The sequence below is a fragment of the Lepisma saccharinum genome, chromosome 28 (assembly GCF_977018435.1).
Source record: "Lepisma saccharinum chromosome 28, izLepSacc3.1, whole genome shotgun sequence".
In the NCBI taxonomy this organism is placed as follows: Eukaryota; Metazoa; Arthropoda; class Insecta; order Zygentoma; family Lepismatidae; genus Lepisma; species Lepisma saccharinum.
Window position 1 is genome coordinate 43,544,604 of NC_139256.1, and position 15,156 is coordinate 43,559,759.

General features: G+C 35.6%; 1 protein-coding gene across 1 annotated transcript in view; it reads left to right on the forward strand.

The window, feature by feature from the left end:
• Window positions 1–15,156, forward strand: part of Fas2 (neural cell adhesion molecule fasciclin 2) — a 125,640-nt gene that overhangs the window by 94,694 nt on the left and 15,790 nt on the right. The window contains exons 12-13 of the mRNA XM_083114003.1: window positions 4,510–4,575; window positions 14,150–14,278. Coding sequence (XP_082970129.1) covers window positions 4,510–4,575; window positions 14,150–14,278 — 195 coding nt within the window. The remainder of the gene's footprint in view (window positions 1–4,509; window positions 4,576–14,149; window positions 14,279–15,156) is intronic.

Below are 15,156 nucleotides of genomic sequence, written 5' to 3' on the forward strand. Positions count from 1 at the left end.
AATTGTCGACCTCACTTCCACATAGTGCACCCAATTGTCAACCTCACTTCCACATAGTGCACCCAATTGTTAACCTCACTTCCACATAGTGCACCCAATTGTTGACCTCACTTCCACATAGTGCACCCAATTGTCAACCTCACTTCCACATAGTGCACCCAATTGTTAACCTCACTTCCACATAGTGCACCCAATTGTTGACCTAACTTCCACATAGTGCACCCAATTGTCAACCTCACTTCCACATAGTGCACCCAATTGTCGACCTCACTTCCACATAGTGCACCCAATTGTCAACCTCACTTCCACATAGTGCACCCAATTGTTAACCTCACTTCCACATAGTGCACCCAATTGTCAACCTCACTTCCACATAGTGCACCCAATTGTTGACCTCACTTCCACATAGTGCACCCAATTGTCAACCTCACTTCCACATAGTGCACCCAATTGTTAACCTCACTTCCACATAGTGCACCCAATTGTCGACCTCACTTCCACATAGTGCACCCAATTGTCAACCTCACTTCCACATAGTGCACCCAATTGTTAACCTCACTTCCACATAGTGCACCCAATTGTTGACCTCACTTCCACATAGTGCACCCAATTGTCAACCTCACTTCCACATAGTGCACCCAATTGTCAACCTCACTTCTACATAGTGCACCCAATTGTCGACCTCACTTCCACATAGTGCACCCAATTGTCGACCTCACTTCCACATAGTGCACCCAATTGTCAACCTCACTTCCACATAGTGCACCCAATTGTTAAGCTCACTTCCACATAGTGCACCCAATTGTCAACCTCACTTCCACATAGTGCACCCAATTGTTGACCTCACTTCCACATAGTGCACCCAATTGTCAACCTCACTTCCACATAGTGCACCCAATTGTTAACCTCACTTCCACATAGTGCACCCAATTGTCGACCTCACTTCCACATAGTGCACCCAATTGTCAACCTCACTTCCACATAGTGCACCCAATTGTTAACCTCACTTCCACATAGTGCACCCAATTGTTGACCTCACTTCCACATAGTGCACCCAATTGTCAACCTCACTTCCACATAGTGCACCCAATTGTCAACCTCACTTCTACATAGTGCACCCAATTGTCGACCTCACTTCCACATAGTGCACCCAATTGTCGACCTCACTTCCACATAGTGCACCCAATTGTCAACCTCACTTCCACATAGTGCACCCAATTGTTAAGCTCACTTCCACATAGTGCACCCAATTGTCAACCTCACTTCCACATAGTGCACCCAATTGTCAACCTCACTTCTACATAGTGCACCCAATTGTCGACCTCACTTCCACATAGTGCACCCAATTGTCGACCTCACTTCCACATAGTGCACCCAATTGTCAACCTCACTTCCACATAGTGCACCCAATTGTTAAGCTCACTTCCACATAGTGCACCCAATTGTCAACCTCACTTCCACATAGTGCACCCAATTGTTGACCTCACTTCCACATAGTGCACCCAATTGTCAACCTCACTTCCACATAGTGCACCCAATTGTCAACCTCACTTCTACATAGTGCACCCAATTGTCGACCTCACTTCCACATAGTGCACCCAATTGTCGACCTCACTTCCACATAGTGCACCCAATTGTCAACCTCACTTCCACATAGTGCACCCAATTGTTAAGCTCACTTCCACATAGTGCACCCAATTGTCGACCTCACTTCCACATAGTGCACCCAATTGTTGACCTCACTTCCACATAGTGCACCCTGGACTGCATTTTGCAAGACTATCGAGGCTCTGGCATCTGGACTTTTTGGACAGTGTAATCCTCGGTAGGGCTGCGTGCGTGTGTTGTCCTGTGTTTTGTCCTTATGTGTGCTGAGTGCCCCTTTACAGCCTCAGTTTTCAACCCAGGTAAGAATATTTTAGTCCTCCTCCATTACAGTTATTTTATATTATATATATTTTAGTTATGGTAAGAGGCTGGACCCCATATAATGTGACAGGTGCAAAATAGCCTAAGTACTGATGCACCAAAATTTTCAAATTCAATCAATCAATCAGGTAATAAGCTAATATACAGCTCCAAGTTTGGAGAGACTAAGCACTGCGAAAGTCATCATTGTTTCAAAGGCAACAGATCTCGTTGTGATGTGATATTACTGACAGAGACAGTTCCACACAGATAAAACAACAGAAGTGAGAAATCAGGTGAAACCAGGGCTGATACGGTGGCTCAGTGGGTAGAATAGTGATATTGAGCTACCCAGGTAGTCCTGGTTGAGCTTACATTTAAATTTCTTGTCGTAGGTGTTCATAATATTTTATCCGTGCTCATATCGGCTTGCCCATTGCATAATTGGGAACTCTCCCAATAGATTGTTAGTTTGGCAGTAAAAGGATGTTTGTCAACAATTGGTGCCAAATGTTTACTCCATCCATCACTACTTCATTATTTCAATTTTGCCACCTCGTATCTGCTCTGTGGACTGTTTCATAGATTCTGTTCCAAAAAGCAACCTTTCATCCTATCATACAGTTCTAAGAATTTTGTATCTATGAAAGATTTTTTTCCATTAGAGGAGGATGTTGCAAACCTTACAGGTCTATTATTACTAGATCAAAAATATATCCTCATTCACCTTCGAACATTAGTCACAGCCCTTCTTGTGATTACAAAGGAACAAAGTTATCTCACACATATATTTTTGTAACTTTCTAGAATTAAAGTATGAAAATCCATTCCCTTTTTTTTCTTGCCTTAACTGGTTTCTTGGATTGGGATAGTTCACACAAATAAAAAATATAGAAGTTTGTTCATCACCTCTTAGTCAAGTGGTCCCAGGTTCAGTACCCGATGGAGACACATAGAAGTTCAGATCCCACTTAAAATTGTAGGTCCAGTCCCGATTAGCCTTTCTGTCCATAAAGTGGTCTTAAAAACAAACTTAACCAACTCTATTTTTTTAAAAAAAATATTTAATTTTCCCCCATTAAAGATTCAAGAATTGTTTGACTGTTCCCAAAATCTTGATTTGTGGCCAGGATGACATAAACTTCTCAGGCAGCTGATGTAAGTCAGTTATCTAAGGAGACTTATGAAATGAGAAACAAGGGCATAAGAGTCATCAGAGTGCAACATTACTGAACAACTGAATTTCCATGAATAAAGATCTTATGCATCATCTCCTCTTCACATCTGATCCACAAATTTCAAGTCTTCAGCCTTTTCCAATGAAGAGGCCATCTACGCTTTCGGATGCTTGAGATCTTGATGCATCAGCTACAAACCAGCAACCTGCCTGATTATGATTCAGAAACAAATGAAAATCTGTATACTAGCAACAGAGATAGTGACGACTAAGATTTTTCTTCAATACATGAGCACAAATGATTGTATTTAACAATAATGTTCCATGCTTGTTTCATACTGTCATCACATGAATAACGTCAGAATTTACATGATTCCTGTGTTTTTTTTCTGTTATTTGAGATGTTGACATTATGACATTTATTTATTCACAGGGTTTGAATTTTAACTCCATTTATGCACAGAAAGGCTAATCGGGACTGAACCTATAGTTTAAAGTGGAATCCGAACCACTATGTGCCTCCACTGGGTATCAAACATGGGACCCCTTGATTACAAGGCAACAACGGTTTATTGTTTGTATTCTGTGATAACCATATTTGTTAGTTTTTGGAATTACACTATATATTAGGGATGGCCCAGTATGAATTTGAGATTATCGATATAAAACTTACCAATACCAATAACAGATACAAATATTATAGAAAATCACAAATGTTCCTGAATGATTTGTGCACCTCCTTACTTACTGAATGTAATTTGATGACTGCAATAGGGTTTGCCTTAGAAAATGAATCTATGTGTTTAGAGATTTACTTTAAAAACCAGCGTATATGAATTATACATAGCTTCATTAGGGTATCTCTTATTTTTCCAAATACTTCTTTAAAAGTTTTAAATACACACTCATTAATTGTGTTGGAATTACTCATTAAGAGTCATTAAGAAATAATGCACACCATCAAGAAAATTTAAAGGTGGGGATTATGTGACTAGCACCATATCCTTGGTCGCTTTTGCTCCCCAGTTTCCTCCAGGTACACACTTTATACGACACTGGGTGGGCACCAGAGCTGCTTGAACAGGTGGGAAAAATCCCAGTTCTCTACTGCCAGGAATTGAACCTGGGACTCTTGCTTCGTAGTCAGATGCCCTAACGACTGAGGTACCGTGGCTTAATAAAACAATTCTTGATTAAATGAATTACAATTGTGAAGAAAGTTGACTGGAGGTGTTCACACAAACGCTGAGGAAATTCTTAAAGAGTCTTGTAGAAATGGAATGTTGATTTGCAACGACGTGTGGATTTTCAGTGTAATGTGAGTGCTTATGTAAATATATGTATGCATGTCTTGCTTTTGTGTTTATGTTTGTGTTTGTGTGCGTGTGTGTTTCATTTGTTTTTCTCTCTTCTCTTCTTTCTAGATCCAACCAGACCAAATACTGTCCGTGATGGCAATCAAGATAATGGTTCCTCGAAAACAACAGCGGGTACTTTCTTTCATATTTTGTTAAGCATCCTCATCTCCTACATATACAGCTCATACAACTATCAACATTAAATTAGCTAGTTAAACCTTTTGGCAAAAGAAAATCCCTGGTGCCGGTGTGTCACGAGATAAAAATTCACATGTTAAAGAAAAAACAATCAATTATTTCGCAGCATGTGATAACCAAGATCAGAATGATACATCAGGAATATACTTGTGTCAACTAATAGATACAGCAAGCCTAATTTTGTGGAAAGACTAGTAGTAACTATTGAAGACTTAGTTCAAATGTGACAACGAGGCAAATTCTTTTGTGTGTGTGGGTGTGCATCTGGGTGCATGTGGCGGGACGAGGGACAAGGTTGGAAAACTATGTTAGTGACAAAGTGTTCAGAGTTCCACGACATGGTGGGGACGGTTACTCTGTCGAGAACTAGTTCATGTAATTTTAACCCAGGACCTAGCCTACTGATCATTTTTTCCACCCTCCCCCCCTAAATAATACTAATATACATTTTAATGTCAGTTTTTTTTTATGCAAAAGTTACTTGTTACACTTGCAAATCATTCCATAAAATGATTAGATATAGAATGATACTGTAATGTTGAAGGAGTTTGTTGTACAGTAGCCTAGGTTCTTGGCTTTGCTGTTGGCTGGGAAAAATATGAATAAGATTATATCACATGTTGAACAAGGCTTGGCATTATTGTTGCTGGTGGCAACTTAATTTCTGGTTAAGACCAATCACTGCCAATTGTGCAGATGGCCAATGTTTGAGAGAATTTCAAGTGGCACTGGTTGCCTCAATTCTTTTGCGATGATAAAACAAGGAGATAAGCGAAGACTAGTTTTTCTCCCAACTTGTACAGAAAAAAATAATTCTTGGAAAAAAAAAGTTCCCTCTGTTATTGTGATGTGTTATAATATATTCCTCTACTCAGGATAATAACAAGCCCTTTCCCCACTGTGTGGCCAAACTCCAATAGCTAACATTTAGTTCAATGGGGCATCTTTGTAATAAAAATCATCTAGTCAAATGAGTGGATGCAGGTTGGATGACAATATCTGTAAACAATGATGCATGAAGGCTTGTCCTTTTACAAGTAAATCTCCACGAATAATATACGCAAAAGAACCACCAATTATCATGTGATTTCCAAAAGAAACAAGTCTTATAGACTTTTCTTTTCGACATTCCAAAGCGATTATAGTAGTGGCTCTCGGCAACTGTAAGCTCGGTTTATAAGCCACCTTTCCCTTCCCCCACGGAGAAGTTATTTTATATTATGAAGTAATTGTCTGCAGTGTTTATATCTAGTACATTCTCATGGAAATATAGTTTTGATGTAAGCTGTAATTGATATTTGATGAGCTGCAGTTGATGATATACAATCTCATATATTCATAACCCATTTGCAAGTTTCCAAGAGAACACTTGCCCACTCTTCAGTGCCATAGGTAGTAATGTAGCTGGGTGCTTACCACAGCAAGATAATTCTTTGAAATTTCAGATATAAACATGTGATTTTTGCTTAGAAATATTTGTGCTGTATGGAGCTGGTTGTGCAACAATAATTACTTTTTTTAATTATTATGTTTGTCATTGAGTGTGTTTACAATTTTCCTCCCCCTTTTGCACCTCGTTATATGATGAGAGCTGTTTCAGAGCATGTGTCACTGTTAGTGGTTGTCAGCATGCAAGCTTTAAACCTGTTTTTTTATTATTTCACTGTTTGCACTTGAACAGTTTTCTTGTGTCCAGAGTGTCTCAAAAATGCATATGTACATATTCATGTGTTCGTTAAAGCGTACATCACATTTTAATGCTCCTTTTTTTCCTTTTTAATGGGAAATCATGGTTATCTGATATTGCGATCCAGCGTAGATTAGGCAGAACGTAAAGGCAAGCAATTTGTATCTTCATTACAGACAGCAATTTGTGAACAAAAAAAGCATTCCAGTAGATCAAACATACTTATATCAGTACCTTATTAGAGCATTTCAAAGTACGTAGCTGATAAAAGTTCCACGTATTAATGTATGGTACAAAAGTGTTTTACCAATTTTTTGAGGCATTCTGTGTATGCTTAGACATCTGGTTTCTATTGCATATGTTCAATCAAAGCAGCTCGGTTGCATACGTCTCCTATACTACCCTTGCATTTCTAGCTTATAACCTTGCAGTTCGTTTTAAACCTTTATAGACACATACAATACATATACATATATATATAAAATAAATATATATATATTTTTGGTGAGATATTGTGGATGCTTAGTGTGGAAATGATTCTATAAAGGAGAGGAAATCCGTTTTTATTGATATATTATTTTTCTTGGTTATTTTAAAAGTGTAGCTAGTACTAATCTTTTACAAGGCAGCTATGTTTCCAGTGGCGAGCACACCCTAACCTGGCTTTCTAAGGTGAGACCCCTATTTTGTTTCTCCATACGTACTGCTAGGAAATGCTCTAGTACCTCTTGTGTTGTTCAGTCATCTTATGCGACGCCAGCATGACAGGCACCAGTTCTTTTTCTCTATTTTCATAGTAGTTTTTTTACTTAGATTTTTTAGTGTAGGGTAAGTACACGCTGATCATTATTGATTGTTCTTCATGTAGATGACAATAATCTTGAAAATAATTACAGTTGTGTCATTTCTGCAGTGTTTTTTGAAAAATAAAAAATGAACAGCTTTTCAAGTATGTATTTTTGAATGTGTGTGCATGTGAGAGTCCAGCACCCTGTCTACCCTTCTAAATGTGCACAAACATAAATCTTAAGCTCTGTTATGCTGGAGTCACAGTCTACAATAACAATGATAAACTTCTGGAACCTTTTCAGTGTTGCGGTCTTTACCAGAGGCCATTTTGTGTTAATTAAGTATCTTGTAAAAAGAAAAATTGAATGGCTCATTTGCAGCAAAATGTACAGAATGATTTTACGAAATACACAATTAAAAACAAAATATGGTGTAATTGATTTTCCACCTATCCTCATGATATTCTTCCTCATTTTTTTTTACTATATCTAGTGTAGATAGCCTGAAAATGGATAGTAAGCAAAGGTGTATCCAGAAGTCAGTTTGCTACATTAGTCTGGCAACACTGTCAAATTATTTACCTTAATAATTCCAACAACTCATTCAGTCATGCCTGTTCTATATACACATATACAGTGTGTATCATAGGTAATAGCGCAAACTGACACAGTTGGAAGTACACGATAATAGAAGCAAAGAAATCTCAGTAAACATGGGTCTGCAAACGAGCTGTTTTCGAGATAATTGCAAATGTGTGGTTACAAGCCACTGACTTCATTGTTTGTACATGTCACCCTAGTTGGTAAATGCTAATGTGTGGTTAGAAGCCATTACTGATTGCATTTTGTAAACACGAAGTGTTTTTTTTTTCACCTTACACGTTCTGAGGTTTTCTCTTTGTTTACAAAACAAACATTTTGGAGAGGTGGCGTTGTAATCAAACAGAATAGATACAATCAGTACAGAGAATTGTACATGCTTGTGACCAATTCCGAAATGAACTGGAGGTGTTCGAAAAAATTCAAAACTCAATGAGGAATTGCGTACGGTATTGCATCCAGATGCAAGGATGACACTTTGAACACCTCCTTTAACAGGTACGAGTGTACAGTAATTATAACATGTAACATACTAACGTTTGTTAAAGTAAGTAGAATGTTCAATAAAAGCAATGAGATCTCCAATGACTTTTCGTACTGTATTATTAGCATTTTCCAACTGGAATGACATTTACAAACAATGAAGTAAGTGGTAGCTTGTAACCACACATTCGCAATTATCTCGAAAATGGCTTCTTTGCAGATCCATGTCTACTGAGACTTTTTTGCTTCTATTATCGTGTAGTTTCAACTGTGTCAGTTTGCGCTATTACTTATGATACACCCTGTACATACAGTTGGTAAGCATGAAGTGGTTCATGAAATTTAATAAAGAGAATGAAAGTAATCAACCTGATAGTAAACATATGGAGTTGGGTATTGCAGAGAAAATTTATATTTTTCACATTACCTCTTTAAGTTGTATCTAATGTCAACCCTAAAAATATATAACAAAAAAACTAAAATTTAAAATTTCCCAACATGAAAGAAATGCTGCTAAGCTGCTTAATTTGGAAATAGACGGAAAATAAATATATAATATGATCGTTAATTTATCTTAGGTATTAACTGTACAAAAATTAAATGAGAATAAATTGGGCCTGAGTTGGGGTAAGAAAAATATTTTCATTGTACTATTCATAATTATGAATTTATTTGCTGTGTCATAGATTGGATGGTAGATAAGCAACTCTTGAGTTAATGGTACAAAGAGAGAAACACAAATCTTTGGTGCTGTTTCGTATTGATGTAAATATTTATCATAAACAAAAATATGAAATTTGAAAATAAATGTAGCCACTTTTGGAGTCACCACCAAAGTTCCTGGGTGCAATTCCCACTTCGGGTAAGGATGTTCATGTGAGTGTCCCTATCAATTTCAACTAAACATCATTCATCCTTGTCTTTGTGATTAGCGAAAAGTGGCAGAAGAGCAACGTTAAATAACAAAAAAACAAAATAAATGTAGACTGTTATTTGACCAAGGATACACCTTTACTTACAAATAACAAATTTGTAAAGAAAAAATGAATATTTAAAAGTTGGGAGTATTTTCCAGTGCTCAACAACAGAAGATACAAATCCTTGCCTTGCACGGAAGTTATTGATGCTTAATCCTGTGGGGTAAACAATAACAAAAAGTTAACAGGAAATGTACCATTCCATGGCTTATGTTGTTTTGTGATGGTCCTTGTGAGTTTTGTTGTGCGGAGTTGCTGCCTTGTCGACAGTGGACAAATATTAATACGTAATACTGGAGAACTGTTTTGCACAGCATTTTCTGATTTGGATGTTCCTGCATGTAGGTAACTATATCAACATAACAGCTAGTTGAATGTAGTTACTGTAGTGATTCTATTTATTGTAGAGTAGAAACAGTAGTTTAGTGTAGTTATTCTAATATTTATTGTAATTACTTAGCAAGCACTGTCTGGTTTGTTACTAATGCTATTTAATTTTCTTCTTAACTTGCAGATTAAACTAATTAGCTTTTATCAATAAAAACGGATTTACCCCTTCAGTAATAAAGTTAACTAATGTTTAGTTTCTCTTTCTTGCTGCCGGGAGTAATGGTAAAAATATTTCCCCCTGTTTAAATATGTGAAAATGACATTAGAGTAGCACATGTTCAGAAATGTGTCTGCTTAGCGAAGAGAATATCCACAAAAATAATTATTAAATTTGTCTTTAATTTATGATGGAAAATTAACATCCATGTACTGTTTTAGCCAATTCTAATTGGCGTAGATTCATAAATTAGCCTTTAGGGGAAAAATTGGAATATATTGTGAATCTTTCACAAACTAGAAAAATAGTGGACATATTTTTGATTAATAATGTTCTTCTTTGTGAGTTTAAAATGAAAAAAAAATTAAGTTTATAACAATAGTAAGCTCTTAGACTACTTTACTCCAGATATTTGGTTTATATTGTCGATGTCCAGAACTGTATTTTGTGTATGGGAGTTTCAGCTGTCTTTCTTGTCAACGTTACAAATGTATTTATTGATTTCTTCATTTGTTGTGGAATTTTATTTGTGTAATTATTTCTACTCAATTTTTTTTACATGAAAGAAATTTGAGAAATGTGCTTCCAAAATGAACAGAAATACAGTTTTTATGTGTTAGTGTAATTATCATTCAAATAATATATGCAGTATAAGATGTTTACAAATTACAATTTTTCAGGTAAAACATTTTGGCAGAAAATTGTCATGTTTAGACATAGATCCTGAACTGGCAGTCATTTTTGTAATGCCATTTTTTTATGTCATGTGTCTGTAACAGCAAATTTAGAAGTTTTACAGTAACCCCTCATATTGTGTCCCATGACATTAAATTTCTTCCACCTGTACAAGTGATACATGTTGTTCTGCAGACAAGCCCGGAAACCAAATAAACAATTGGACATCTTATTTTGTACACTAACAGTAAAATAGCCAGTGTTAACTGACTGGAAGTGAAAATTAAAAACTATGCTGCCACCAACTCTTGGGTACTTCTGAACCTCGGTGTGTGGATCAGAATTGACTTTCTTTCTAACTACCTATCGTATATATACAACATAAAATCATGCTGAAGATTTTTGATTTTGCAAAAATGCATCAAAATGTGTGATTTTCATGAGTTCTGACCTTTAAGGGCAAATAAGACAGGTTATGTACAGCAAGAGAAATTTCAATTAATTTTTCATTATATCATAAAAAACTACCATAGCTACAATAGACTTCACTTTTTGGTTTAGTTAGGGCTACCATATTTTGAAATGCTAAAAAGAGGACAATTTCTTCGAAAGTCACACACACCATCAATTTATTCACAAACACGAAAACATTACATAAATCACACTTTTCTTGTAACTCATTAGTAAACTTGCACTTTCTTTTAGGCATATTAGTAGCTTACACCATGTTCGCAAACTCTAACTGCCACTTCAAAACACGAACAAACGAATGACACGGAAATCACATCGACCGGAACTTGAAACTGTAACAACAAACGACTAACGCTTAGCGCATCTTCCAGTACTGCCAACATGAAACGTTTAATGATTCGAAAAGTTGTAACTTCGTGATTTCTGGCCTATGATGATTGGATAAAAGAAAAAACCCGGACATTTTAACAGAAAGTAAAAACCCGCCCGGATGCAAATTTCAGGGTCCGAAAAGAGGACATGTCCGGGAAAACCAGGACATATGGTAGCCCTAGTTTAGTAGTGTAGGATTATTTAAAGTATCAATTTTGTCTTATTTTGGAACCATGTTGTATTTTTCTTTTTACTTCTTATTCATGATAATGTATTCATACGTATTTATCCAAAAATGTACTTCAGTATCTTGAAACAAAGGAAAAATCGGGATAATTTTTTTTTGTGATGAAATATATATGTTTTTTGCAGATGGGTGAAGTCATTATGAAGTTTGTACATTATTATCTCTTTCAACTTTTTATAAATACTATTTCCAGGAAACATGTAACCAGTCCGATTGAAGTGTAACGAACTGCATATATAATATCGTACCCAGTTACCCCCACACCCCCTATACACCTTCATGGCATGGTGCTATGCACAGGGGCGCACTTTACCTTTTTTTTTACCTTGTTTATTATATTTCTTTACTGCTAATCTGATGTCAGCAGATATATAACCTATAGCTATTTAATTCACCAAAAATAAAATAAATAATTAAAAAATTGTGTGACATAATTAATAGATAGACGTATTTGGTATTTACAACATATTAACATTTTTAAATAACAAACCTGTACATATGTCCATGTTAAATTATCATTTTAAAAGTTCATAATAATTCAAGTTAAATATTTATGTACTTGTTTGAAAAATTCTTCTTTGTGGCCCTCATGAAAAGGTGAAATAAAACAAAATAAAAAATTATTTTTGTAGGTGAATTGTTAATAACTGCTAGATCTATTTAATAACAAAATTCAACAAAATTTAGAATATATATTTATTTTTATTTGAAGCATTTAATTATTTTGTAACAATCAATTGTGTGCTCAAGGGGAGGGGAGGGTTGGTTGGGGTTATAACCCTCCCTTTGACCCAGTATTCCTAAAAAAAAGTACCTCAAAGGTAGGAAAAGATGGCAAAATGGGGGCTTACTACCAGAAAAAGTGTACGTAACCCCTCCCTTTCAAAAATCCTGGCATGCCACTGGTAGCAATTAAGATAGAAGAGTGAAACAAGTATTTGTGTTGTATTAAGATAGCCAATTCAAACATTGAAACCAGCTTCTGTGGCCCTTGAATTTAACACGTAAGTGCTTTGTAAATACTTAAATTTTTCTATTGTATTTTTACATAAAAAATTATGATGTTTAATAAAGATAAATTACTCAAACATTTTGAAAATAAAGTGAATACAACCATTAAGTTCTGAATTTATAAACTACAAAAAACACTTCTAATTCTTTGTTGTCTGTGTAATTATTTTATACTTAATGTTTTTTATGCATAAATCTTTCTGTCATTGGTTGCGTACCTGATGAATAATTTGTTGCAAGTTGAAAGAAGGCAGGGGCGTCACCAGTAGCTAGATGAATGTGAACTCTAGCCCACCATGAAATTATTTTAACCCACACAAACAGCCTTTATGAGATATTTTGTTCCTTTAAGTATAACTATAAACATGGAGCAGTCCAGAATCATACTTTGCATTATCATCCACCAAAGCCTTTAAATAGATGCTTGTTTAATAAGTTCTTGAAGATTATATTAATTATCTATCATGTGCATAGACTGGATTCCAACTGTGTATCAAGGCGAGGGCTAAATGTCATCATATCAGATATTTTGAAGACACATGCAGTATGACTGGCCTTCCTGTTGATGCAGTGGTACCATTGTTGCCTTGTAATCAAGGGGTCCTGGTTTCGATACCCGTTGGAGCCACGTAGTGGTTAGGATCCCACTTTAAACTGTAGGTCCAGTCCCGATTAGTCTTACTGTGCATAAAGTGGACTTAAAACAACCACGCAATCAATCAATCAATATTCAGTATGTAATCTTTTTGTCATCAGCATGAAAAAATTATTCAAGCCCCTAAATATGATAAATTCCCAGATTCCACTTTCATCACCAGAATTCATTATGGCTGAGTAAGATCTGGCAGGTTTTTTCCCCTGCCAGTTTTCACTAATTGCGGAGATGAGGATGAGTGATGATAGAAATTAATAAAGGGACACTCACAAAGAACACCCATGCTTGGATTTGAACCTGGGACCCCTAACCTCATAGCATGTTGGAATAACCACTCTGCTACTTATCCTAATTTGTTGTGAAAGATGAGGAAAGCAGTGGTGGCTTGTCATTCCTGGATACTGCTGGAATAGCTCCTGTTATTAACTTGTTAGTGTCTTTCACATGAAGATATCTGTTTTTCCTATGTTCTCATGCGTGATATGAGTTGTTTGAATTTCGAACTTTCGGATAGAACATTTATTTGATATTAAAATAGAACATCATTATTTTGTCTTCCTATCTCATATTGTATTGTCTTTCATTTAATAGGGAGTGAGAAAATTGTAAAGAAATTCTATCATCAAATTGGAGGATATATAATTTATTTTTCCCTACCTAGCTATTGGTACATATACCTTCTTATCTTGTATTGCACATTCATTTTTTTTAAGGAATACAGGCCAGCTTTTCTGGCGATGTCACTGCAAGAATTTTATTGGCATTTGAAGCAAAACTGAAATTCTAGAAGTTCGTACCTTTGCACCAATGAAATTTCATGAAAAATATATGTTTTGCAAGGAATTGATTTCCTTGTCAAATATTTTCGTTCTCATATTTTGGTAGCAACTATACCTGTCCCAAATTCTATTGTCATACTCGTAGTGGTATGAAAATATTTATAAGTAATGTTCTAATAATGAGCATTCATGCTTAATAAACTTTCAATATTTCAGATATACATTCAACAGCTTTATCTGACAGTACGGCATTAAGTAGTGGAGCAATCATCAGCATCGTCGTTGCAGCTCTTTTCATAATACTGGTCATTGTTGATATTTCCTGTTACTTCGTCAATAAAACAGGTAAATGATTTCATTCTGTTCAGAAAAAATACCTGTACTTATGTGAATTATTCTTACTTCAAATTATATGAATCTCATGTACTCATATGTCTCAATATTACAAAGAGAGAGCTATGATTTCACAATTTTGTTAGGGTATTTTTTGTGTGTAATATTTCTTAATCATGGTGTTGTAATTTGTTTTGTAATATTTTGAATGATATCAGATGCAAGTCATTGAATTTTGTTAGGATATTATGGTGATAATTCATCACTTATTAGTAGTATAGCTGCCATCTTGGTTTGTTAAATATTATCCCCTGCATAAAGCAGCGTGGCCAAGTACATTGAATAACTGATAATCTCACCACTGAAAGTCCTAAGGGGTTGAGTTCTGACTAGGCTAAGCCATTACCAGTACTGATCTGTTGGTATCGGTTGATACCAGGCAATACATTTCCAGAGTCTGGGTGTCTCACGGAGTCCATAAAAGTGCCACATATTACTTTTGCTGAGTCTGAATATTTTGGAAATATGCTAAATTCATAATTTTTACTATTTTTGCAATAATAATAATAATAATAATAATGCTGTGGTGAGAAATTGATTTTTTGATTAAATGGTTATCTCATGTAAAGTTGTAAGTATTTGAAAGCAAAACTCTGGTAGATTGATACCGTATCATTCCAGTGGAAATATATATATGAAGGGTGTTCAAGTCAATCCGGGACTTTTGAGTTTATAAAATAAAAGAACAAATTTCAAGGGCTGGAAACTGCTTTTATTTTTATATGCACTCCCCTGCTACATTTATACACTTATTCCATTGTTTAACTAATGCCTGGAAAGCTTTGGCATAGAAGATTTGTCAGTACATTTGAACCATTCTAGGACAGCCT